The sequence below is a fragment of the Oncorhynchus clarkii genome, chromosome 5 (genome assembly GCF_045791955.1).
Source record: "Oncorhynchus clarkii lewisi isolate Uvic-CL-2024 chromosome 5, UVic_Ocla_1.0, whole genome shotgun sequence".
NCBI lineage: Eukaryota > Metazoa > Chordata > Actinopteri > Salmoniformes > Salmonidae > Oncorhynchus > Oncorhynchus clarkii.
This window is the reverse complement of record NC_092151.1, coordinates 6,597,611-6,622,860: the sequence shown is the minus strand read 5'-3', so window position 1 is coordinate 6,622,860 and position 25,250 is coordinate 6,597,611. Positions and strand designations below refer to the sequence as shown.

General features: G+C 42.8%; 1 protein-coding gene across 4 annotated transcripts in view; it reads right to left on the bottom strand.

Annotated features, from left to right (window-relative positions):
• LOC139408274 (cyclin-I-like) overlaps nt 1-25,250 on the bottom strand; it is a 64,382-nt gene that overhangs the window by 9,716 nt on the left and 29,416 nt on the right. For 2 of the 4 annotated variants that reach the window (XM_071151977.1, XM_071151976.1), the window contains 5 exons: nt 16,026-16,188; nt 12,597-12,731; nt 7,454-7,528; nt 6,977-7,117; nt 546-782 (listed from right to left, as the gene is read on the bottom strand). In XM_071151977.1, coding sequence (XP_071008078.1) covers nt 546-782; nt 6,977-7,117; nt 7,454-7,528; nt 12,597-12,731; nt 16,026-16,145 — 708 coding nt within the window. In that variant the 5' untranslated portion in view covers nt 16,146-16,188. Of the gene's footprint in view, nt 1-545; nt 783-6,976; nt 7,118-7,453; nt 7,529-12,596; nt 12,732-16,025; nt 16,189-21,808; nt 22,088-25,250 lie in introns of those variants that run through there. The other 2 variants (XM_071151975.1, XM_071151978.1) reach the window with 2 other exon arrangements.

The following is a 25,250-nucleotide window of genomic DNA, read 5'->3' as shown; positions in this document are numbered from 1 at the left end:
GAAACGACATCCCTGATTGGCAGATGAGTAGAATCCCCGATTGGGTTGCTCACCTGTGTTCCCTACAAAATGTTGTTTTGAATGAAAAAAGCTTTGTACCTAGACACTGAAGAAGGCTGTAAAGCCAAAACGTCTGAATGCGATCCCCGATGCAGCGAAATGAAAACAAGTGAAACATTAAAATGGAAGCTTTAAGTTGACATCAAAACCTTTTATCTGAACGAATGGGTTTTACGCACCATCCAAACTTCTGGGAGAGAGCGATGGTCTTCTTTTGATAAACATCCTTCCTCCCAATGAAGTTCCTATGTGAGAATTTCCAGAACATTCTGAGATAACCATTTTCCACTCCCCTGGGGTGGAATCACCTAGATAGGGAGTGGGGTCAGATTGGACTCCACGTCAACACTGGTACGTGTGTATGATTTAGGTAGAAGCCCTCACTGCCTAACTGGCCGCTATCTCAACATGCCAACATACTGTACTGCAGGCCTACTTGTGATTTCTCCTGACCAGGAGGGTAGTGAGAATTTAGTACTTAGTACCTGTGTTTTCCTGAGCAGGTTGATCGTGAGAGCCAGCCAGTCAGGGCAGATATTCTCCAGCTCCAGGGTGATGAGGGCCAGCGCCAGCATGGATCCCCGGGAGAGGGGCTGTAGCAGGGCGCTGTCGGCCAGGCAGTAGTGCAGCTGCTGGGTCAACACGGACAGGTGCTGCGCCGGGTTACACCCCACCAGACCCACCATGAACCGTGGCTTGCAGGACAGCACCATGACATGGAACTGAAGGGGAACAACAGCCAGTTAGTTAGCGGTCAAATCTTTTTCACTAAACTGTTGTAGGTAGGGCTGTGGCGGCGGCTGTATTACCGCCACCCCCCGGCAGTCATGAGTCATGACCGCAGAGTCATGATAACCTCCTTTTAATCACTCTGGACATGTGTTAGTAGTGCCCAGCTTGTTAAACAACCATCAGGTCCTAATGGCCTGGTACTCAGGGCTCTATTGTCCCTCCATCAAGTCCTAATGGCCTGGTACTCAGGGCTCTATTGTCCCTCCATCAGGTCCTAATGGTCTGGTACTCAGGGCTCTATTGTCCCTCCATCAGGTCCTAATGGTCTGGTACTCAGGGCTCTATTGTCTCTCCATCAGGTCCTAATGGCCTGGTACTCAGGGCTCTATTGTCCCTCCATCAGGTCACTAATGGCCTGGTACTCAGAGCTCTATTGTCCCTCCATCAGGTCCTAATGGCCTGGTACTCAGGGCTCTATTGTCCCTCCATCAGGTCCTAATGGCCTGGTACTCAGGGCTCTATTGTCCCTCCATCAGGTCCTAATGGCCTGGTACTCAGGGCTCTATTGTCCCTCCATCAGGTCCTAATGGTCTGGTACTCAGGGCTCTATTGTCCCTCCATCAGGTCCTAATAGTCTGGTACTCAGGGCTCTATTGTCCCTCCATCAGGTCCTAATGGCCTGGTACTCAGGGCTCTATTGTCCCTCTGACATCAATGCAAATGTTATCGAAAATAACAAACACTAGGCCCATCTTACTTTTAAAACTCACGTCACTGTGATGAACAATTTGAACAAAGAAGTTCAACAGCGCTCATACACATTTCAGAGATTATGCATATTCATAAGCTTATGCATATTCATAAGCATATGCATATTCATAAGCGCAAGCCAGAAAAAAATACCTGAATTAAAATTATAATTTTGCCGTTATACAATACATAGCCTACCGCATATTACACATGGCAGAAAAACATAAAACAAAAATGATTTAAGATGTCTTTGGTACATAATTGGTCTAGCCTATACTCCAAAATTAAACAAATTTGAGTAATTTCCTTTCAGTGTGGACTGTATTATTATACATGGACTGTTGGACTGTTAACGCTCCAAAATGTCTATCCATTGAGTCTGGGAGAGAACTTGCAGCCTTAGGCGATGCAGTTGGTTCGTTGATTGTGTGCAGGGCAGTTTACAGTTAGCCTAAAATTATAGTGCATTTGAATATGAATAGCCTAGTAATAGGGAATAGTTTTTAAAATATTTTCATAATTAATTGCGTGACACATTACCTTAAGCTATACAGAATATCTCACCACTACTTCAAGCCTCCAGGGTGGCTCTGGCTAGGACACTACTTCAAGCCACCAGGGTGGCTCTGGCTAGGACACTACTTCAAGCCTCTAGTGGTGGTTCTGGCTAGGACACTACTTCTAGCCTCTAGGGTGGTTCTGTCTAGGACACTACTTCAAGCCTTAGGGTGGTTCTGTCTAGGACACTACTTCTAGCCTCTAGGGTGGTTCTGTCTAGGACACTACTTCTAGCCTCTAGGGTGGTTCTGTCTAGGACACTACTTCTAGCCTCTAGGGTGGTTCTGTCTAGGACACTACTTCAAGCCTCTAGCGGTGGTTCTGTCTAGGACACTACTTCTAGCCTATAGGGTGGTTCTGTCTAGGACACTACTTCAAGCCTCTAGGGTGGTTCTGTCTAGGACACTACTTCAAGCCTCTAGGGTGGTTCTGTCTAGGACACTACTTCAAGCCTCTAGGGTGGTTCTGTCTAGGACACTACTTCAAGTCTCTAGGGTGGTTCTGTCTAGGACACTACTTCAAGCCTCTAGGGTGGTTCTGTCTAGGACACTACTTCAAGCCTCTAGGGTGGCTCTGTCTAGGACACTACTTCAAGCCTATAGGGTGGTTCTGTCTAGGACACTACTTCAAGTCTCTAGGGTGGTTCTGTCTAGGACACTACTTCAAGCCTCTAGCGGTGGTTCTGTCTAGGACACTACTTCAAGCCTCTAGTGGTGGTTCTGTCTAGGACACTACTTCAAGCCTCTAGGGTGGCTCTGTCTAGGACACTACTTCAAGCCTCTAGGGTGGCTCTGTCTAGGACACTACTTCAAGCCTCTAGGGTGGTTCTGTCTAGGACACTACTTCAAGCCTCTAGTGGTGGTTCTGTCTAGGACACTACTTCAAGCCTCTAGGGTGGTTCTGTCTAGGACACTACTTCAAGCCTCTAGCGGTGGTTCTGTCTAGGACACTACTTCAAGCCTCTAGCGGTGGTTCTGTCTAGGACACTACTTCAAGTCTATAGGGTGGTTCTGTCTAGGACACTACTTCAAGCCTCTAGGGTGGTTCTGTCTAGGACACTACTTCAAGCCTCTAGGGTGGCTCTGTCTAGGACACTACTTCAAGCCTATAGGGTGGTTCTGTCTAGGACACTACTTCAAGTCTCTAGGGTGGTTCTGTCTAGGACACTACTTCAAGCCTCTAGCGGTGGTTCTGTCTAGGACACTACTTCAAGCCTCTAGTGGTGGTTCTGTCTAGGACACTACTTCAAGCCTCTAGGGTGGCTCTGTCTAGGACACTACTTCAAGCCTCTAGGGTGGCTCTGTCTAGGACACTACTTCAAGCCTCTAGGGTGGTTCTGTCTAGGACACTACTTCAAGCCTCTAGTGGTGGTTCTGTCTAGGACACTACTTCAAGCCTCTAGGGTGGTTCTGTCTAGGACACTACTTCAAGCCTCTAGCGGTGGTTCTGTCTAGGACACTACTTCAAGCCTCTAGGGTGGTTCTGTCTAGGACACTACTTCAAGCCTCTAGGGTGGTTCTGTCTAGGACACTACTTCAAGCCTCTAGTGGTTGTTCTGTCTAGGACACTACTTCAAGCCTCTAGGGTGGTTCTGTCTAGGACACTACTTCAAGCCTTTAGTGGTGGTTCTGTCTAGGACACTACTTCAAGCCTCTAGCGGTGGTTCTGTCTAGGACACTACTTCAAGCCTCTAGCGGTGGTTCTGTCTAGGACACTACTTCAAGTCTCTAGGGTGGTTCTGTCTAGGACACTACTTCAAGCCTCTAGGGTGGTTCTGTCTAGGACACTACTTCAAGCCTGTAGGGTGGTTCTGTCTAGGACACTACTTCAAGCCTTTAGTGGTGGTTCTGTCTAGGACACTACTTCAAGCCTCTAGGGTGGTTCTGTCTAGGACACTACTTCAAGCCTTAGGGTGGTTCTGTCTAGGACACTACTTCTAGCCTCTAGGGTGGTTCTGTCTAGGACACTACTTCTAGCCTCTAGGGTGGTTCTGTCTAGGACACTACTTCTAGCCTCTAGGGTGGTTCTGTCTAGGACACTACTTCAAGCCTCTAGGGTGGTTCTGTCTAGGACACTACTTCAAGCCTCTAGGGTGGTTCTGTCTAGGACACTACTTCAAGTCTCTAGGGTGGTTCTGTCTAGGACACTACTTCAAGCCTCTAGGGTGGTTCTGTCTAGGACACTACTTCAAGCCTCTAGGGTGGCTCTGTCTAGGACACTACTTCAAGCCTATAGGGTGGTTCTGTCTAGGACACTACTTCAAGTCTCTAGGGTGGTTCTGTCTAGGACACTACTTCAAGCCTCTAGCGGTGGTTCTGTCTAGGACACTACTTCAAGCCTCTAGTGGTGGTTCTGTCTAGGACACTACTTCAAGCCTCTAGGGTGGCTCTGTCTAGGACACTACTTCAAGCCTCTAGGGTGGCTCTGTCTAGGACACTACTTCAAGCCTCTAGGGTGGTTCTGTCTAGGACACTACTTCAAGCCTCTAGTGGTGGTTCTGTCTAGGACACTACTTCAAGCCTCTAGGGTGGTTCTGTCTAGGACACTACTTCAAGCCTCTAGCGGTGGTTCTGTCTAGGACACTACTTCAAGCCTCTAGCGGTGGTTCTGTCTAGGACACTACTTCAAGTCTATAGGGTGGTTCTGTCTAGGACACTACTTCAAGCCTCTAGGGTGGTTCTGTCTAGGACACTACTTCAAGCCTCTAGGGTGGCTCTGTCTAGGACACTACTTCAAGCCTATAGGGTGGTTCTGTCTAGGACACTACTTCAAGTCTCTAGGGTGGTTCTGTCTAGGACACTACTTCAAGCCTCTAGCGGTGGTTCTGTCTAGGACACTACTTCAAGCCTCTAGTGGTGGTTCTGTCTAGGACACTACTTCAAGCCTCTAGGGTGGCTCTGTCTAGGACACTACTTCAAGCCTCTAGGGTGGCTCTGTCTAGGACACTACTTCAAGCCTCTAGGGTGGTTCTGTCTAGGACACTACTTCAAGCCTCTAGTGGTGGTTCTGTCTAGGACACTACTTCAAGCCTCTAGGGTGGTTCTGTCTAGGACACTACTTCAAGCCTCTAGCGGTGGTTCTGTCTAGGACACTACTTCAAGCCTCTAGGGTGGTTCTGTCTAGGACACTACTTCAAGCCTCTAGGGTGGTTCTGTCTAGGACACTACTTCAAGCCTCTAGTGGTTGTTCTGTCTAGGACACTACTTCAAGCCTCTAGGGTGGTTCTGTCTAGGACACTACTTCAAGCCTTTAGTGGTGGTTCTGTCTAGGACACTACTTCAAGCCTCTAGCGGTGGTTCTGTCTAGGACACTACTTCAAGCCTCTAGCGGTGGTTCTGTCTAGGACACTACTTCAAGTCTCTAGGGTGGTTCTGTCTAGGACACTACTTCAAGCCTCTAGGGTGGTTCTGTCTAGGACACTACTTCAAGCCTGTAGGGTGGTTCTGTCTAGGACACTACTTCAAGCCTTTAGTGGTGGTTCTGTCTAGGACACTACTTCAAGCCTCTAGGGTGGTTCTGTCTAGGACACTACTTCAAGCCTATAGGGTGGTTCTGACTAGGACACTACTTCAAGCCTCTAGTGGTGGTTCTGTCTAGGACACTACTTCAAGCCTTAGGGTGGTTCTGTCTAGGACACTACTTCAAGTCTATAGGGTGGTTCTGTCTAGGACACTACTTCAAGCCTCTAGGGTGGTTCTGTCTAGGACACTACTTCAAGCCTCTAGGGTGGTTCTGTCTAGGACACTACTTCAAGCCTCTAGGGTGGTTCTGTCTAGGACACTACTTCAAGCCTTTAGTGGTGGTTCTGTCTAGGACACTACTTCAAGCCTTTAGTGGTGGTTCTGTCTAGGACACTACTTCAAGCCTCTAGTGGTGGTTCTGTCTAGGACACTACTTCAAGCCTCTAGGGTGGTTCTGTCTAGGACACTACTTCAAGCCTCTAGGGTGGTTCTGTCTAGGACACTACTTCAAGCCTCTAGGGTGGTTCTGTCTAGGACACTACTTCAAGCCTCCAGGGTGGTTCTGTCTAGGACACTACTTCAAGCCTCTAGGGTGGTTCTGTCTAGGACACTACTTCAAGCCTCTAGGGTGGTTCTGGCTAGGACACTACTTCAAGCCTCTAGGGTGGTTCTGGCTAGGACACTACTTCAAGACTCTAGCGGTGGTTCTGTCTAGGACACTACTTCAAGCCTCTAGCAGTGGTTCTGGATAGGACACTACTTCTAGCCTATAGGGTGGTTCTGTCTAGGACACTACTTCAAGTCTCTAGGGTGGTTCTGTCTAGGACACTACTTCAAGCCTATAGGGTGGTTCTGTCTAGGACACTACTTCAAGCCTATAGGGTGGTTCTGTCTAGGACACTACTTCAAGCCTCTAGTGGTGGTTCTGTCTAGGACACTACTTCAAGCCTCTAGCAGTGGTTCTGGATGGGACACTACTTCTAGCCTATAGGGTGGTTCTGTCTAGGACACTACTTCAAGCCTATAGGGTGGTTCTGTCTAGGACACTACTTCAAGCCTTTAGTGGTGGTTCTGTCTAGGACACTACTTCAAGCCTATAGGGTGGTTCTGTCTAGGACACTACTTCAAGCCTCTAGGGTGGTTCTGTCTAGGACACTACTTCAAGCCTCTAGGGTGGTTCTGTCTAGGACACTACTTCAAGCCTTTAGTGGTGGTTCTGTCTAGGACACTACTTCAAGCCTCTAGGGTGGTTCTGTCTAGGACACTACTTCAAGCCTCTAGGGTGGTTCTGTCTAGGACACTACTTCAAGCCTCTAGGGTGGTTCTGTCTAGGACACTACTTCTAGCCTCTAGGGTGGTTCTGTCTAGGACACTAGGACAGGACTATGAACGTGGTGACGGAACCCAATACTCACAATGTGTAGAAAGTCCAGCGGTGTGGCAGCGTGCAGGTCCCAGTTGAGTTTATCCAGAATGATCCTCTCCATTCTCAGTATCTCTGATGGGGAGCAGCCACATCTGCTGCTGCTGGCCAAGTCACGCAGCAACGGCACACGCTGCGCGCACACACACACACGCACGCGCACGCACGCGCACGCACACATGACTTTGGGTTAGTTGGGTTCAAAACAACAATAGCAAACACGCACCAAAGGCAGCCCACCAACCAATTTGTCACCAAGAACTCTAATCATCTTATTTCAACTTAATTGTCTGACCTCCTAATGGTACTAATCACAGAGCCTGATGGTGTTGTATGTAATGGTTATGTATTCACTAAGGAGCCTGATGGTGTCGTATGTAATGGTTATGTATTCACTAAGGAGCCTGATGGTGTAGGATGTAATGGTTATGTATTCACTAAGGAGCCTGATGGTGTAGGATGTAATCACCTCGTCCTCCTCGCTGGTTTTGGCAGCCAGGAAGTAACAGGCGATGGCGATGCAGCGGAGGTACTTTGGACGGGCCTGAGTAGAGAGAGAGAGAGAGAGAGAGAGAGAGACTGGGTCAGGAGGACTACGTGATGTCACTAGTCCTCACTGTCTAAACTCGGCACCCTGGGCTCCAAATGTTCCCTGTTCAGACAAAATTCCAGGTACACACAGAAGGGTAACAGCTCAGGCCTATCACTTTGGAAGGGCCTGAAGAGGGGAGAGAACGGAGTCACTGGGTCAGGACTGAAGTGGAGAGAGATCGGAGAGACTGGGTCAGGACTTAAGTGGAGAGAGAAAGGAGAGGCTGGATCAGGACTGAAGTGGAGAGAGAACGGAGAGACTGGGTCAGGACTGAAATGGAGAGAGAACGGAGAGACTGGGTCAGGACTGAAGAGGAGAGAGATAATGGACATCTACCCCCCCCCCCCACCCCCCCCCCTACCACTATCAGATTAGAGCCATAAAGGAGACTAGACATCTACCACCCCACTACCACTATCAGATTAGAGCCATAAGAGAGATTAGACATCTACCACTATCAGATTAGAGCCATAAGGGAGACTAGACATCTACCACCCCACTACCATTATCAGATTAGAGACATAAGGGAGATTAGACATCTACCCCCCCCCCCCCCCCCCATCTACCCCCCCCCCCCCCCCCCCCCCCCCCCACTACCACTATCAGATTATAGCCATAAAGGAGACTAGACATCTACCACCCCACTACCACTATCAGATTATAGCCATAAAGGAGACTAGACATCTACCACACCACTACCACTATCAGATTAGAGCCATAAAGGAGACTAGACATCTACCACCCCACTACCACTATCAGATTAGAGCCATAAGGGAGATAAGACATCTACCACTATCAGATTAGAGCCATAAAGGAGACTAGACATCTACCACCCCACTACCATTATCAGATTAGAGACATAAGGGAGACTAGACATCTACCACCCCACTACCACTATCAGATTAGAGACATAAGGGAGACTAGACATCTACCCACCCCACTATCAGATTAGAGCCATAAAGGAGACTAGACATCTACCCACCCCACTACCACTATCAGACTGGGTGGGGGGGGGGCTATGTTTTTGTCCCCCCCACTCTGTTTCTGAAATCACCATCACCCACTAATTAACTTGTCATTTTTGTAAATTAAGTGTTTAAGATAGTAATGTAAAGTGGAATATGAGCAAAACACTTTAGTGAAGAGGGGGGGATTCGTAATCAATAGTTACATATCGAGATATTATTTTCAATGATACATAGTTTCGTTTTAACAATATCGTAATATCATTTTGCCTGCACAAAAAACTCAATTTTCCTTCATAGCTTGTTCTTACATCTTTTAAAATAGTGAGCCAACGTGTCTTCAGCACTTGTATTTCCACGACGGATCAAAACTCATGGCTCGTCTCTCTGCAGCTGACATATTTTATAAAATGTTTTATTTAACCATTATTTAAATAATTATTATTTACAACATATGGTGAGCAATACGTTTCAAAACATCGAATCACAATAAAATCACAATATCAAATCGCAATACATATTGTATCGGCTCCAACGTATCGTGATACTATCGTATCGTGATACTATCGTATCGTGAAGTCCCATGGTGATTCCCAGCCCTAATGGCTAATACATTTTTATTGTCCCATTGTTACTGATAAAATAATGTATATGTTGAAAGATAATGATAAAATAATTCCACTCTGACACCTTATAATTGTATGAAATTGATTAGAATCATAAAATTATAATCTGATGACGTGTCGTAGTTTTAGTCAGAATTAGATTAAACGATGTATCTGTATGGTGGAAAAACACAGGCTGTCTGAGCACGGCGTAGCTTAGGATTTGAACTTGTATGCGTGTGCCGAAGAAAAAAAACGATAACAGTTAAACTGTGTTTGGACCGACCTGGCTAGGCCTCTGAGGAACCTATGATAGCATAGGGAGTACTTCTCAAGGTTTCCCTCATCTCGGGGGAATGGAACTGTCGGCTGGGTAGTGATACACAGTGGTGAGAACTACGGAGAAGGATAAAACTCACCTACTGTTTGTGTGGAAGTATGTGCGTAGGATACCTACTGTTTGTGTGGAAGTATGTGCGTAGGATACCTACTGTTTGTGTGGAAGTATGTGCGTAGGATACCTACTGTTTGTGTGGAAGTATGTGCGTAGGATACCTACTGTTTGTGTGGAAGTATGTGCGTAGGATACCTACTGTTTGTGTGGAAGTATGTGCGTAGGATACCTACTGTTTGTGTGGAATTATGTGCGTAGGATACCTACTGTTTGTGTGGAAGTATGTGATTAGGATACCTACTGTTTGTGTGGAAGTATGTGATTAGGATACCTACTGTTTGTGTGGAAGTATGTGCGTAGGATATCTACTGTTCGTGTGGAAGTATGTGATTAGGATACCTACTGTTTGTGTGGAAGTATGTGCGTAGGATACCTACTGTTTGTGTGGAAGTATGTGCGTAGGATACCTACTGTTTGTGTGGAAGTATGTGATTAGGATACCTACTGTTTGTGTGGAAGTATGTGCGTAGGATACCTACTGTTTGTGTGGAAGTATGTGCGTAGGATACCTACTGTTTGTGTGGAAGTATGTGATTAGGATACCTACTGTTTGTGTGGAAGTATGTGATTAGGACACCTACTGTTTGTGTGGAAGTATGTGCGTAGGATACCTACTGTTTGTGTGGAAGTATGTGCGTAGGATACCTACTGTTTGTGTGGAAGTATGTGCGTAGGATACCTACTGTTTGTGTGGAAGTATGTGCGTAGGATACCTACTGTTTGTGTGGAAGTATGTGATTAGGACACCTACTGTTTGTGTGGAAGTATGTGCGTAGGATACCTACTGTTTGTGTGGAAGTATGTGCGTAGGATACCTACTGTTTGTGTGGAAGTATGTGCGTAGGATACCTACTGTTTGTGTGGAAGTATGTGCGTAGGATACCTACTGTTTGTGTGGAAGTATGTGCGTAGGATACCTACTGTTTGTGTGGAAGTATGTGCGTAGGATACCTACTGTTTGTGTGGAAGTATGTGCGTAGGATACCTACTGTTTGTGTGGAAGTATGTGCGTAGGATACCTACTGTTTGTGTGGAAGTATGTGCGTAGGATACCTACTGTTTGTGTGGAAGTATGTGCGTAGGATACCTACTGTTTGTGTGGAAGTATGTGCGTAGGATACCTACTGTTTGTGTGGAAGTATGTGCGTAGGATACCTACTGTTTGTGTGGAAGTATGTGCGTAGGATACCTACCGTTTGTGTGGAAGTATGTGCGTAGGATACCTACCGTTTGTGTGGAAGTATGTGCGTAGGATACCTACCGTTTGTGTGGAAGTATGTGCGTAGGATACCTACCGTTTGTGTGGAAGTATGTGCGTAGGATACCTACTGTTTGTGTGGAAGTATGTGCGTAGGATACCTACTGTTTGTGTGGAAGTATGTGATTAGGATACCTACTGTTTGTGTGGAAGTATGTGATTAGGATACCTACTGTTTGTGTGGAAGTATGTGATTAGGATACCTACTGTTTGTGTGGAAGTATGTGCGTAGGATACCTACTGTTTGTGTGGAAGTATGTGCGTAGGATACCTACTGTTTGTGTGGAATTATGTGCGTAGGATACCTACTGTTTGTGTGGAATAAGTGCGTAGGATACCTACTGTTTGTGTGGAATAAGTGCGTAGGATACCTACTGTTTGTGTGGAAGTATGTGATTAGGATATCTACTGTTTGTGTGGAAGTATGTGATTAGGATACCTACTGTTTGTGTGGAAGTATGTGATTAGGATACCTACTGTTTGTGTGGAAGTATGTGCGTAGGATACCTACTGTTTGTGTGGAAGTATGTGTGTAGGATACCTACTGTTTGTGTGGAAGTATGTGCGTAGGATACCTACTGTTTGTGTGGAAGTATGTGATTAGGATACCTACTGTTTGTGTGGAAGTATGTGATTAGGATACCTACTGTTTGTGTGGAAGTATGTGATTAGGATACCTACTGTTTGTGTGGAAGTATGTGCGTAGGATACCTACTGTTTGTGTGGAAGTATGTGCGTAGGATACCTACTGTTTGTGTGGAAGTATGTGCGTAGGATACCTACTGTTTGTGTGGAAGTATGTGATTAGGATACCTACTGTTTGTGTGGAAGTATGTGATTAGGACACCTACTGTTTGTGTGGAAGTATGTGCGTAGGATACCTACTGTTTGTGTGGAAGTATGTGCGTAGGATACCTACTGTTTGTGTGGAAGTATGTGCGTAGGATACCTACTGTTTGTGTGGAAGTATGTGCATAGGATACCTACTGTTTGTGTGGAAGTATGTGCGTAGGATATCTACTGTTTGTGTGGAAGTATGTGCGTAGGATACCTACTGTTTGTGTGGAAGTATGTGCGTAGGATATCTACTGTTCGTGTGGAAGTATGTGCGTAGGATACCTACTGTTTGTGTGGAAGTATGTGCGTAGGATACCTACTGTTTGTGTGGAAGTATGTGCGTAGGATACCTACTGTTTGTGTGGAAGTATGTGCGTAGGATACCTACTGTTTGTGTGGAAGTATGTGCGTAGGATACCTACTGTTTGTGTGGAAGTATGTGCGTAGGATACCTACTGTTTGTGTGGAAGTATGTGATTAGGATACCTACTGTTTGTGTGGAAGTATGTGATTAGGATACCTACTGTTTGTGTGGAAGTATGTGATTAGGATACCTACTGTTTGTGTGGAAGTATGTGATTAGGATACCTACTGTTTGTGTGGAAGTATGTGATTAGGATATCTACTGTTTGTGTGGAAGTATGTGCGTAGCTATAAAATGGATGACTTTGTATAATGGACTTTAGAATGTTCTCTGAATAAACGGTACTAATCTTTTGCACAAACGGAGTCTTTGTCTAATTATTATTACACCCATGGTCTTACAAACCTCGGGGATTGGTCAAAGCTATTTTATTGATAGTTATTATCAATGGGATTGAACATTCTCGTGACAGTTACTTATGAAAAAAGGTTTCAGTATTTCATCTAGATAACATTAAAAACCCGCAGGGTACCTTACCTTTATAGTGCCTAAAAACCTGTCCAAAATACTGATGGCTAGGGAGAGGGTCTCTGGATATAGCTTGGTGTCATTGTGGAGGTTAATAAGCCAGCACACAGCCTCATCACGCTGGGCAGGGGAGATGTCTGTATCCTGGGAACAACAGAAGCAGAGGGGTCAGTTAATTTTTTTTTATTTAAAAAAAAAAATAAAAATAAAAAAAATTAAATCACAGGACACGTCACAGGTTGGTTGCTGAGGAGACATAGCATGAGCGTCAGTAAACAGTGCTTCACATTCAGAGAAAATTACCTGAAAATTTTTTTATAAAAATTATTAAAACCTCACTGAAATAACTTACAAAAGTCTCAAAACTTACAAAAGTCTCAACCAAAGTCAAAATCATAGGCTTGATTAAACTACAGGACCAATATATAATTTGAGAAAAAGCACATGAATGTCAATGAAAGAAAGAAATGCTGCTAACATCTGTTAAAAGTATGTTGGTCCCTTGACAACAAAGTAAACGAGAATGTTAAGACCATGACACAACTGACCTTCTGAACCGACCTGCTTAAGGAGCCTGTATTCTAGCTTCGGTATGCTGCTAGGAGAAGTGAACGTGTGTGCCTTGCATAATCCCTTAAAAGGGATACTTCTGGATTTTGGCCCTATATTTACTTCACCAGAGTCAGATTAATTTGTGGATACCATTTGTATGTCTCTATGCCCTGATTGCACGCCTATAGGTATCTGCTAGAATTCTGCTAGCATGCTAGAAGATACCCATAGTCTTCCAGTCATTGCGGTAGCGCTAGTTAGCAATTGCGGTAGCGCTAGTTAGCAACTTCCTTCAAACTGCTCGCAGGGATATAAAACAGGGATATAAAAATGGTATCCACAAATTAATTTGACTCTTGGGACGTAGATAAAGGGCATCATTGCCAAAATCATAGGTCTTAGTTGCACAATTTTATATCTACACTGAAAAAAATATATGAAGGCAACATGTAAAGTGTTGGTCCCATGTTTCATGAGCTGAAATAACATAATTTTCCATACGCACAAAAAGCTTTTTACTCTCAAATTTTGGGCACAAATATGTTTATATACCTGTTAGCGAGCATTTCTCCTTTGCCAATATATCAAGAAGCTGATGAACAGCATGCTCATTACACAGGTGCACCTTGTGCCGGGGAAAATAAAAGGCCACCGAAATGTGCCATTTTGTCACAACACTGCCACAGATCTCAAGTTGAGGGAGCGTGCAATTGGCATGCTGTCTGCAGGAATGTCTACGAGAACTGTTGCCAGAGAATTGAATGTTAATTTCTACCATAGGCCTCCAACGTTGTTTTAGAGAAATTGGCAGTAAGTCCAACCAGCCACACAACCGCAGAGCACATGTAAGGCGTTGTGAAAATGTCAACATTGTGAACAGAGTGCCCCATGGTGGTGGTGGGGTTATGGTATATGGTATGTACTTGGAGTTACATTGTGTTGTTTAAGTGTTCCCTTTATTTTTTTGAGCAGTGTAGATAGCTCTACCAAGGAAATAACCTAACAATTTGATCACCTCCATGGTCTAACATTGGCAGCAGTTAGCCTAGCGGTTAGAGGCAAGTCAGCACAAATAAAATACCTGTATGTATGCGTGTCTTTCGAAGGGGTTGGGTTAAAAGTGGAAGCCAAATTTGAAGTTGGACCTTGGGTGCAATTGACCAACACAGCAATTTCAATGACCTGCTGCTTTCTCTTTTCATATTGACAACAGTATGTTGTTATGTGTTGTGGGACTCAGCTGACTGCCGGGAGATGGCTTTTTGGGCATGTACACCTTCCACATCAGGGCTTTGAATGCACAGATACCAAGATGACATCCTGAGGCCCATTGTGAGACCTATTTTTTTTTTTAAAAACGGTATCTTTGACCAACCGATGCATATCTGTATTCCCAGTCATGTGAAATCCGTAGATTAGGGCCTCATGAATTGATTTTAATTGACTGATTTCCTCATATGAACTGTAACTATCCATATTATTATTATTTTGTTTAAGCTTTATTTAACTAGGCAAGGCAGTTAAAGAACACATTCTTATTTACAATGACGCCCTAAGATGTTTGGTGCAGAATTTCTCAAGTGAAAGAATGTACACGACAACGAGTCGTCTCTTGTCGAATGACAACAAACACTTCATTGAAGAATCCCTACTGTTGACCAATCACCGACTAAGAGGCGTAGATTTGGCGACCAAACTTCGACTTGCCTCAAATGCTGTGTGCACAAAATAGCTGAACCCCCCACCCCAAAAACTTGCAGAAGACGAAAACGTACAAAAATGTCACAAAATGTTGTCAATATATGACACGAACTGTTTCGGATGGGAAGCATGAGGACGCCTTTACCTGTAATATGATACTGGTCTAACCAGCACTGCTCTCACTGGAAGTCTTTAGCCTCAACAGACATGGTTGAGTCCCAAATGGCACCCTACTCCCTATATAGTGCACTACTTTAGACCAGAGCCCAAGTGCACTAGGGGAAAAAGGATACCAATTGGGACACAATCAAGAATTTGCTTTAAAGTGACCTGAACTAGCCTTGCCCTAAAGGCACCGGGCCATTTCTCACCATTATGTCGCCTTGTTAAAGTGACTCTTGCATCATTGTGAAATTACTAGTCAGCGAGCAAAACAACGAATCTACCAGGACCCCCTGTTATTGTCTTGACATGCTTGAATTGACTTTACTGCACTCCGTTATTGGGACAGGCAAGACCCGTTACTGCACTCCGTTATTGGGACAGGCAAGGCCCGTTACTACACTCCATTTTGGGACAGGGTGAGTCCGTTACGGCACTCCGTTTTTGGGACAGGCAAGGCCCGTTACTGCACTCCGTTATTTGGGACAGGCAAGGCCTGTTACTGTAGAGGCCAGATGAGGAAGGTCAGAGTCCTCTATGTTGGAAAAGACTCAATGTCAGGCTCTGGTGGCATTGGCACTAACAGCTTATCTTAACTGAGGAGGTTTTAGAAACAGACCATGTCTGTTCGTTGGACTAATAACTAGGGGAGAAGTGAAAGCATGAACCTCTGCCACAGCAGGTGCTTTAGTCAATGCCCCTTTGCACTCACAAATGAAAGCAAATGCATTCTCCCCATAACTCTGACCTCAGGTGATATAGATAGCTGTACCAAGGAAATAACCTAACAATTTCACCACCTCCATGGTCTAACATTGGCAGCAGTTAGCCTAGCGGTTAGAGGCAAGTCAGCACAAATAAAATACCTGTATGTATGCGTGTCTTTCGAAGGGGTTGGGTTAAAAGTGGAAGCCAAATTTCAGTTGGACTTTGGGTGCAATTGACCAACACAGCAATTTCGACAACCTGCTGCTTTCTCTTTCATATTGACAACAGTATGTTGTTATGTGTTGTGGGACTCACCTGACTGCCGGGAGATGGCTTTTTGGGCACGTACACCTTCCACATCAGGGCTTCCCTAGAGGCGGCCTTTTCCAAAAGAAAAGACAGCCTCTGGCTTTCCAAGGGTTCGGCAAACTTCATATTCACCCTTGGATACGCCTCCCTCCTCACTGGATACAGCTACCTGTAAAATGGCAGCCAAACACACAGAAGAGAACGTGTTTTATCATCAGCCAGTGGAGTAACAGTTGTGTCTGGGAGTTCTTTATTGACTATTTTAATCTGACAGGACTACCCTCCAGTTTAGTGGAAAAGGGGCTTTTTACAAATATGCATTGAGTAGGACAAAACAAGTAGTATCACACATACAGGAGGAGTCTGCAACTTTTCTCATGCAGAATGCAAATGTATCTTACCATTTCCTACCGATCTGGTTTCCAGTTATTGTTTTCATATGTACATTTTTCGTAGAACAGTTTAATTTAATTTCTAATAACATCTTCGTATTTCAAATTTATTATCATGTGGTTAATCAAAATTCTATCTAAATGATAAACTTAACAAGTATTGCCAATTACTTTTTTTTAATTTTTTTTATTTTTTTTTAAATGTAACCTCTTATTTTAAACTTGTCAAGTCAGTTAAGAAATTATTATTGTACGCAGCCCTACTGGACTCTCAATCACAGCCGGATGTCATACAAACCCGGGACTGTAGTGACGCGTCTTGCACCGAGATGCAGTGCCTTAGACCGCTGTGCCAATCGGGAGCCCATTGCAACTATGTACAAATAGCCTATATAGGCAAACAAAAAATATTGCAGCATGCAGGTAGAAAATATTCTGATAAAAATAAATATATTATAAATCACATTGGCTAAGCATGGCCTGTCTGCAAAGAACTTGAAACACTGTAACAACTATTAACTTGAGTCTGGCCAAAAGCAGGCACTAACACATTTGCAACATTGAATCAAATATTCTTGGCCAGTCAGAGTTTAAGGGGATCAGAAGTAATCAGATAGGTCTATTTTAATGACATTTCCATTGGATCAGAGCAGGACATGTATCCCTTGCACGCCGAGTGGTTATTAAAAAGGAAGAGACCTGGAAAGATGTTGATTTTCAAAATACATTGAAGAACTATTATCATTAGCAAATTAATGTAAAAACAGACGTTATTTACTCGTTGTTCGAGGTGAAGCAAATGTTCCCTTTGAGAAGCTCCACGGCTCATTAGTGGTGCTGCGTTAAGACAATCAGAAATACTATCAGATCCCCAAATGGGCACATTTATATACCTACAATTGCATGCAGGCAAAGTAGCCTCTATTTCTATGCGTATTCAGGTGTGCATCCTTACTCAACACTGACAGGAGCGCTCCAAACACAAGACGACGACTAAACTGACAAAACTCATAAAATGGAACGAAATAAACCCAAAACGTGTTTCTCACTAGTGTAGTGTAGGTTGCGGTAAACGGTAAAAGACTGGAATAATAATGTATTGAATATATTACCAGCCATTACCGTAACCAAACAAACATTACAGATTAGAAATTATAGGAATTAACTACTGTATGTCATGGAGAATTGATAAGACACTAACAAATCAAAACGCAAACAATTAAGTTACGAAACAATGAATGTGCACAGATTGCCAGGAGAGAACACATTCTGGAGAGAGAAGTGAATTATGTATTTTTTATATATATATTTTTTACCTTTATTTAACTAGGAAAGTCAGTTAAGAACAAATTCTTATTTTCAAAGAACAGTGGGTTAACTGCCTGTTCAGGGGCAGAACAACAAATTTGTTCCTCGTCAGCTCTGGGATTTTAACTTGCAACCTTCCGGTTACTAGTCCAACTCTCTAACCCCATTCTTCTTGGACTGTGCCGTCCCTACGGCCTCCGCAATGGATTAGATCACTGAGATGGGGGCCAATAAGACAGGTGTCTATCTCGTGTGCCTTAAAACAATTTTTTCCCCGCTAATATTCAACCCCCCCAAAAAAAATATTGGTTGACCAACAGCATAACGACCAAACAATCATCTAGTCGACTATTTAAGAGTCAGCCCTGCAATACTCATACAGTAGGTTGACTGGTGAGCTTATTGTTGGTAATTTAACAGTGGTTTCTGAGTCCAGCAATCAGCGCTACGACATTACGATTTGTGAAAACTCTTCAGGGTTGTGTTCTGGGAGTGTCACTGAGTAGGCTGCTATACCCCATTTAATAGAACCAAGATGCATAGGTAAGGCCCTTCATTGTGATATAAGCATGACCCCAATGCAATCCTGAAGTCTGTACATCTACACATCTTTACTTTTGTGTCAAATTAACAAAAGTATTTTGTTTAATTTATATATCACACTTCAACCTTGTTTAGCATCATCAGTCCAAGTGTGGTACAATTCTACAATTTTTCTGTTTGCATCAGTTTCAAATGGGGGATTTTTATTTTTTATTTTGAAGGCTAACCTAAGATTCAACGAATTGTTGCTCACGCTAGTGTTTAACACAACACATTGGTAATTGTACACATTGTACCTACACCATTTTAAATCGCATATCTGCCAAAATATGTTGTGACGATGATTACAGATCACGATACTGCAGCCTCTGAATGGCATGGAGAATACACAGAGCAGATTCATGATCGTCATGCTCAAACCATTATAATACAAAGAAAACAGATTGTTACGTCATATTTTTTCCCACCCATTGTGCTCTAATTCGTGTGCTTCTACGTTATTTATTTTTTTCCCAACCAAAAGACGCGCTCACATGTTCCTTGTAAAACGTTATGCGTAGAGCACTGCGCTTTGCGGACGTTTGGTCACCTGATTTACTGACGCTGCTCACCACCAAAATACGCTCATTCATTGATCGAGGTAAAGTCGGATTTATATTCACACATTCAACAGACATTCATCAAAACCCATTTAAAATTGTAAAAAAAAAAATTTTTAAAAACGAATTGGTTGTCACAGAAACAAAACTAGATTTGGTTTATTCTATAAATGTCTAGCATACTTGTAGAACCTTTGTTTTGAGGAAAAATTCAACTTTTGACTTGTTAGAAATATATATAAATCAAATGGACAGCGGCAGGGTAGCCTAGTGGTTAGAGTGTAGAGGCGGCAGGTAGCCTAGTGGTTAGAGCGTTGGACTAGTAACCGGAAGGTTGCAAGTTCAAAACCCCCGAGCTGACAAGGTACAAATCTGTCGTTCTGCCCCTGAACAGGCAGTTAACCCACTGTTCCTAGGCCGTCATTGAAAATAAGAATTTGTTCTTAACTGACTTGCCTGGTTAAATAAAGAAAAAATAAATAACTAATTCACCGTTTGTCACAGAAACATCAAACTAGGTATGATTTATTCTATAAATGTTGAGCATACTTTTACACCTGTTTTTTGGGAAAAAATTACGGTTTTGACTTGATAGAAATACAACATCTATAAAATGCCATTTAAAGCTATATAAAATCAATAACGTTTTCACTGATTGTCTCAGAAAAAAAGTGAAAATGCATTTATTTGCCATAACTTTAAAGAAATGTTAATATACAACAAATTGCACTTGAAATTAAGTAAGACAGTGTTTACATAAAGTTGCACAATGTTTACGATCTTAAATTGTATGCCAAATCAACGTTTGCATTTTTTGTGCAGCACTTCCACATTTTAAAGCAGTTACAAGGCACAACAGTCATTTATTTATAAGTCTCTAACTTAACAGCAGAGAGGCCCCTTCCAATCATTTTCTATTTTGGCTTCGTTGAAGTCCTTCCGTGTCATTCCCTGACAAGCTGAATGGTACCACCTCTGGCACACAAGAGCATTTTATCTGCAGTATTTAAAATGTAAAAAAAAAAGGTTTATGGTTTATTTACATGTAAATTACAGTTCTGGAATACCCAAATTCTGTTACATGCTTTTGCAAGTAGGAGACATTTTAAAATTGAATTGGATTTTTTGCTCAAATCGCTAAATTGACTTTAAAGGACATGCATTTGACCACAACCCTGACAGAAGCACACATAACTGAGGTGTTAATCATCATTGAGTATTCAGGCAATATAAATTGTGTAGTAATAAAAAGGCATACATTTGCACAAAAAAAAAACATATGCGTTGATAAAAAAACATTTATCACACATTAATGTTTGATATTACAACATTGCAATGTCGTCAGTCTTTGAAATTCAAATCAGTTTAATCGTCACTTGTGCCAGATACACAATTTCTGTATTTCAGTATGTATCTCGTATCTCTCATCAAATAGAATAACGATAGAGCATTAGAACAAGGATAAACCCAATTACAAAAAAGTTTCAAGACAAAGTTTTCTACTTCTAAAAGTCATGGAAGGATGAAACGACATGAGTTTTCATAGGCTACTGTTATGGTACACAAAGACAAACCCAGTTGGTCAGATGACCATTTCTCTGGATGATGCAAAAGCACACATTGTGCAGTCTAGCTTCGCACTGAAGACTGGCAGAAAAAAAAACCCCACATTTTTAATGCTTAGTTGACACATTTAAAGACGCTTTGTGGAACACATAGTAGTGCAAGGTAGTGCTTCAAAGATAAAAATCTTTCCCTCACAGTTGCATACTACAGTGTTCTCTCAGTCTGTGCTATGCCCCCTTCCCACAACCTGTTATCCACCCTCTGGTATCTTTCAATACCCATGCTAATAAGATATATATTAGTGGGGGGATATATATATATATATATATATATATACCCACTGTGAAATGTCCATGTTGATCCTCTTGGTTGTCTTGGTCCTCTTGATCCATCCACCCGTCTTCTTTGTTAGTCAAGCCTGACCCCTTCATCACGTAGTTTTTTCCTATATTCTAATTTAATATGACTGAAAATGCAGAATTTTCTGCCGGGCCCCTTCTAATAGGTTATAACAGACTCATTAGAACTTTGACCACACGCCTTCTAGATGGACTACATGCCCTCGATCAAATCAAAACTGGAATTTTTCCTCAAAACTAAAGGTTGTAAAAGTATGCTAGACATTTATAGAATAAATCACACCTAGTTTGATGTTTCTTTGACAGTGAATTAGTTATTGATTTATACAGCTTTAAAATTGCATTTCAAAAATGTTATGTATTTCCATCAGATCTGATTTTTTTTTAAAGGTTAAAGTATGCTACACATTTATAGAATAAACCATATCTATTTTTATGTTTCTGTAACAATCAATTCATTAGTTATTGATTTTTTACCATTTTAAAATGGATTTCGGCCAATGTCTGTTGAATGTCCGAATATAAAACCAACTTAACCTTGGCTATTCATTGTCCGAAATAGTGAAATACTCATCTTTAGTGACAACAGTGATGAGGCATTATCTCGTCTCGAGAATTTAGCATGCCAGAAGCGTTAGTTTGTTTTCTATATAACTAGTAAACTGACATATCTAACAATCTTTCACCCGTATAGTAAGACGAATGACCATCTAGGCTAATATTACGGTGCACAACATCAACTCGATTACACTAGCTAGTTATGCTAACGTTTGTAAGCCAGTTACAGTAGCTGACGTATTAGCTAGTTAGCAAGCTACCGACCTAACGAGAACAGTAACGAACACTAGTCGATTGTAAACGTTAGCTAGCTAATAAAACAACGTTTCAATAATTGGCAACGTCCATTATCCCATATATCGTTTTAGTGAATACATGGAAATTATGGCTAGAAAGAGCTAGCTATTTTATATACACACACACACAACTATTTTATGCTAGTTAGCTAGCTATGATTAGCTTACCTCCCCTGCAAAGCTGTGGGAATCACAGTTTGACTTGGAAATCATCCGGTCCATTAAATTGAGGTAAAACAAGAGAGGTAAATAGAGTCTTGAGTTACTCCATCTTCGATTCCATGTTGTGTTTTATTTCGGGGAGAAATTGGGGGTCTTCCAAATGAAATGTATATAATAAAAAAAATTGAACGGAATAGACATAGGTCTAACACATCCGAAAAGGACTGTGGACTCTTGAGAAAGGGAAATCGCCCCCTCCACTCACGAGCCTGCTTCTTCTTCGATGAGGTTAAAAAGCGGTTGGCATCCAATAAATGTTGCATTACCGCCACCTACTAGACTGGAATTGATAGAATAGGTAAATAAATAAAACAAAATACCCTACCATCTAACACTACACTCACACAAAATAATACATAAGTAAATAAATAAATACACCAGTATTTAAATCAATTTAGTCCTACTTTCAGGCCCACAGCCTGAAAGGATGCGACACCACGTAATGCTTCTTACGTCAAGTCTCGCACACCCAAATTCCTCTCTTCAGCTGCCACCACAACCTCTATTTTCTGCGATATACATTCCATCCCTGCAGTACAGTTGATAACCATTGACATAAATGCCAAAAATCCAATATATCACTTGTTGGCCTATCCATCTGTACAGGTACAGATCTACTACTCACACCACTCCTCTCAGGACACCTCCCACTTGACCCATCTTCCTCTACTTTCTTCACTGCCTCAGCATATGACAACTTCTGTACTCCTCTAACCCTGGAAACCTGAACCTGCCTCTCTCGCAAGGAACATTTCTGATCCCCAGCCCCACAAACAAGTATCACAAGACCACTTCTGGTAACCCTCACCGATTCCACAGTACCCAACTCTGTTTTCACCCACCCTGAAACCACAAATGGATCAGCCAAAAGGCAAGGGTCCACTTTTTCCAAAAACTTCACTCCAACTGTCACAGACTCATCTTTATCCTGACCCTCAGTGCCTCGGGCTCCGAGAGCTTCACCACACCTACCATCTCCGATACTTCGCCCTCATTCATTTTCATTTCTCCTCCTATTTTCAACTCACTCTGCTTACATTTTCTACCATTCTTCTTTAACAAACCATCTCTTTTATGCCCCATTTTTTAACCGATTCAAGCTCACCCTCTTCCTCCCCCTCTCTAAGACCTCCTCTGCCTCTCTTTTCCCCCTATATTCCTCCTCCGTATTCCAAGTGTAAGTCTCCTTATGATAATACTGCACTTCTCCGGACATACATCTTGGTTCTTGCCTTTTCAAGGGACGCGAATTTAACCGTCTGTCACAATCTCCGTACAATCAGCACGAACCCCTTGTGACGTAGCACTCTACAGTGCACCCCACTAAAGCAGCTGCTTCACCTTTACCTTTTCAATAGCTACGCAACGCTTTACCATTTCAATAGCTACGCAACGCTTTACCTTTTCAATAGCTACGCAACGCTTTACCATTTCAATAGCTACGCAACGCTTTACCATTTCAATAGCTACGCAACGCTTTACCATTTCAATAGCTACGCAACGCTTTACCATTTCAATAGCTACGCAACGCTTTACCATTTCAATAGCTACGCAACGCTTTACCATTTCAATAGCTACGCAACGCTTTACCTTTTCAATAGCTACGCAACGCTTTTCCATTTCAATTCGCTTCCAGCCTGTCGCCTGCTCTTCTTTTTCTGGCAGGAGGCAACTGGATTATAATATATATATCCATTATATTTTGTGATACAAAATGAGAAAATGGGGAAAAACTAAAAACAAATAACTAATACAAAAAAATATATTTAAAAAAAACTCATTAAAAACCCACTATGCCAATGGCCTGGGAGGACGGGACACCACCATTCAATACACCCTATAAAAAAAGTGCTATATAAATAAAGCTGTATAACTCTTCTGAAGTCAAATCTCGTATACTCCAGAGGGCCCCTCAAGTGGCGCAGTGGTCTAAGGCACTGCATCTCAGTGCTAGAGGCGTCACTACAGACCCTGGTTGGATTCCAGGCTGTATCACATCCGGCCGTGATTGGGAGTCCCATAGGGCGGAGCACAATTGGCCCAGCGTCGTCCGGATTAGGGTTTGGCCGGGGTAGGCCGCCATTGAAAACGTGAATTTGTTCTTAACTGACTTGCCTAGTTAAATAAAAATATATATAATTCTCTGCAGCTGCCACCACATCTATTTTATGTGACTTATGTTACATTTCTGCGTTACAGTTGATAACCATTGCTATGAATGCTAAGAAGCCAACCTCACTGAAGCATATCACTCGTTGGCCTATCCATCTGTGATGACACAGATCTACTACTCACATGGATCCCTCACCCTTGACCCATCCTCCTCTACTTTCTTCACTGCCCCAGCATACGACGCCTTCTGCACTACTCTGACTCTAGCCACCTCAACCTGCGTCTCTCGCACAGGACAGTTCCGATCACCAGCAACATGGTGACAAACAGTTGACAAACAACTTTATCCTCCGAAACTATGTCCCATTGCCCTCCTGCACAATTCCCACATCTTCAAATCTCCCTCCTACACACTGCTGCAATATGACCATAAAATGTGGCACCTGAAACACTGCAGTGGATTTGGCACAAAAGCTGCTCTAACAGGATAACTAACATGAATTTGTTAGGTAAAGACCGACTTAAAAAGGCCTGTTAGTGACTGAAGTTTCACCGCCGGGTCTGCATCGTGCCAAACGGCGGGCGTCACAAACACCAGGAATCTTAAACTTCAATTGCTTCACCTCTACAACAACCGCTACCCCAGACATACCTCCTTTAAAAATGGTGCCCAGATCCTAAGAGCAAAGCAAGAAACAGATCTTGACCCGCCCACCCTCATACAGCTAGTGTTGAAAATTAATATTGTATCAATATTTGGGATACATTTTCTACTTTACTGATATATTATGGTTACTTATATGTAACATATATGTTACATGATAGATTTCAGTTATGACATCACATTTGTTCCCCCCCCCCCCATTGTATTCTGTGTGGTAGGAATAGTTTTCTATTGGGAATGAATCCTACCATAATATGTTATGTAATATGTTTAGTTTACCCTTGGCCAGCCACAACGACTGATGACAAATATTTGTATAAATAAACCACTGTGATAATTCTATGGATAGGACACAGACACAGATTGTGGCCTGCAGGAAGTCTAGTGGTTAGAGCGTTACCGAAAGGTTGCTGAATCAAATCCCAGAGGTGACAAGGAAAAAAATAAAATGTAATTCTGCCCCAGAGAAAGGCAGTTCCCACAGATACCGAAGACATGGATGTCGATTAATGCAGCCCCCCCCCCCCCCCCGATTCAGAGGGGTTGGGTTAAATGTGTAAGGCACATTTCAGTTGTACAACTGACTAGGTTTCCGCCAAATAAAATACATGG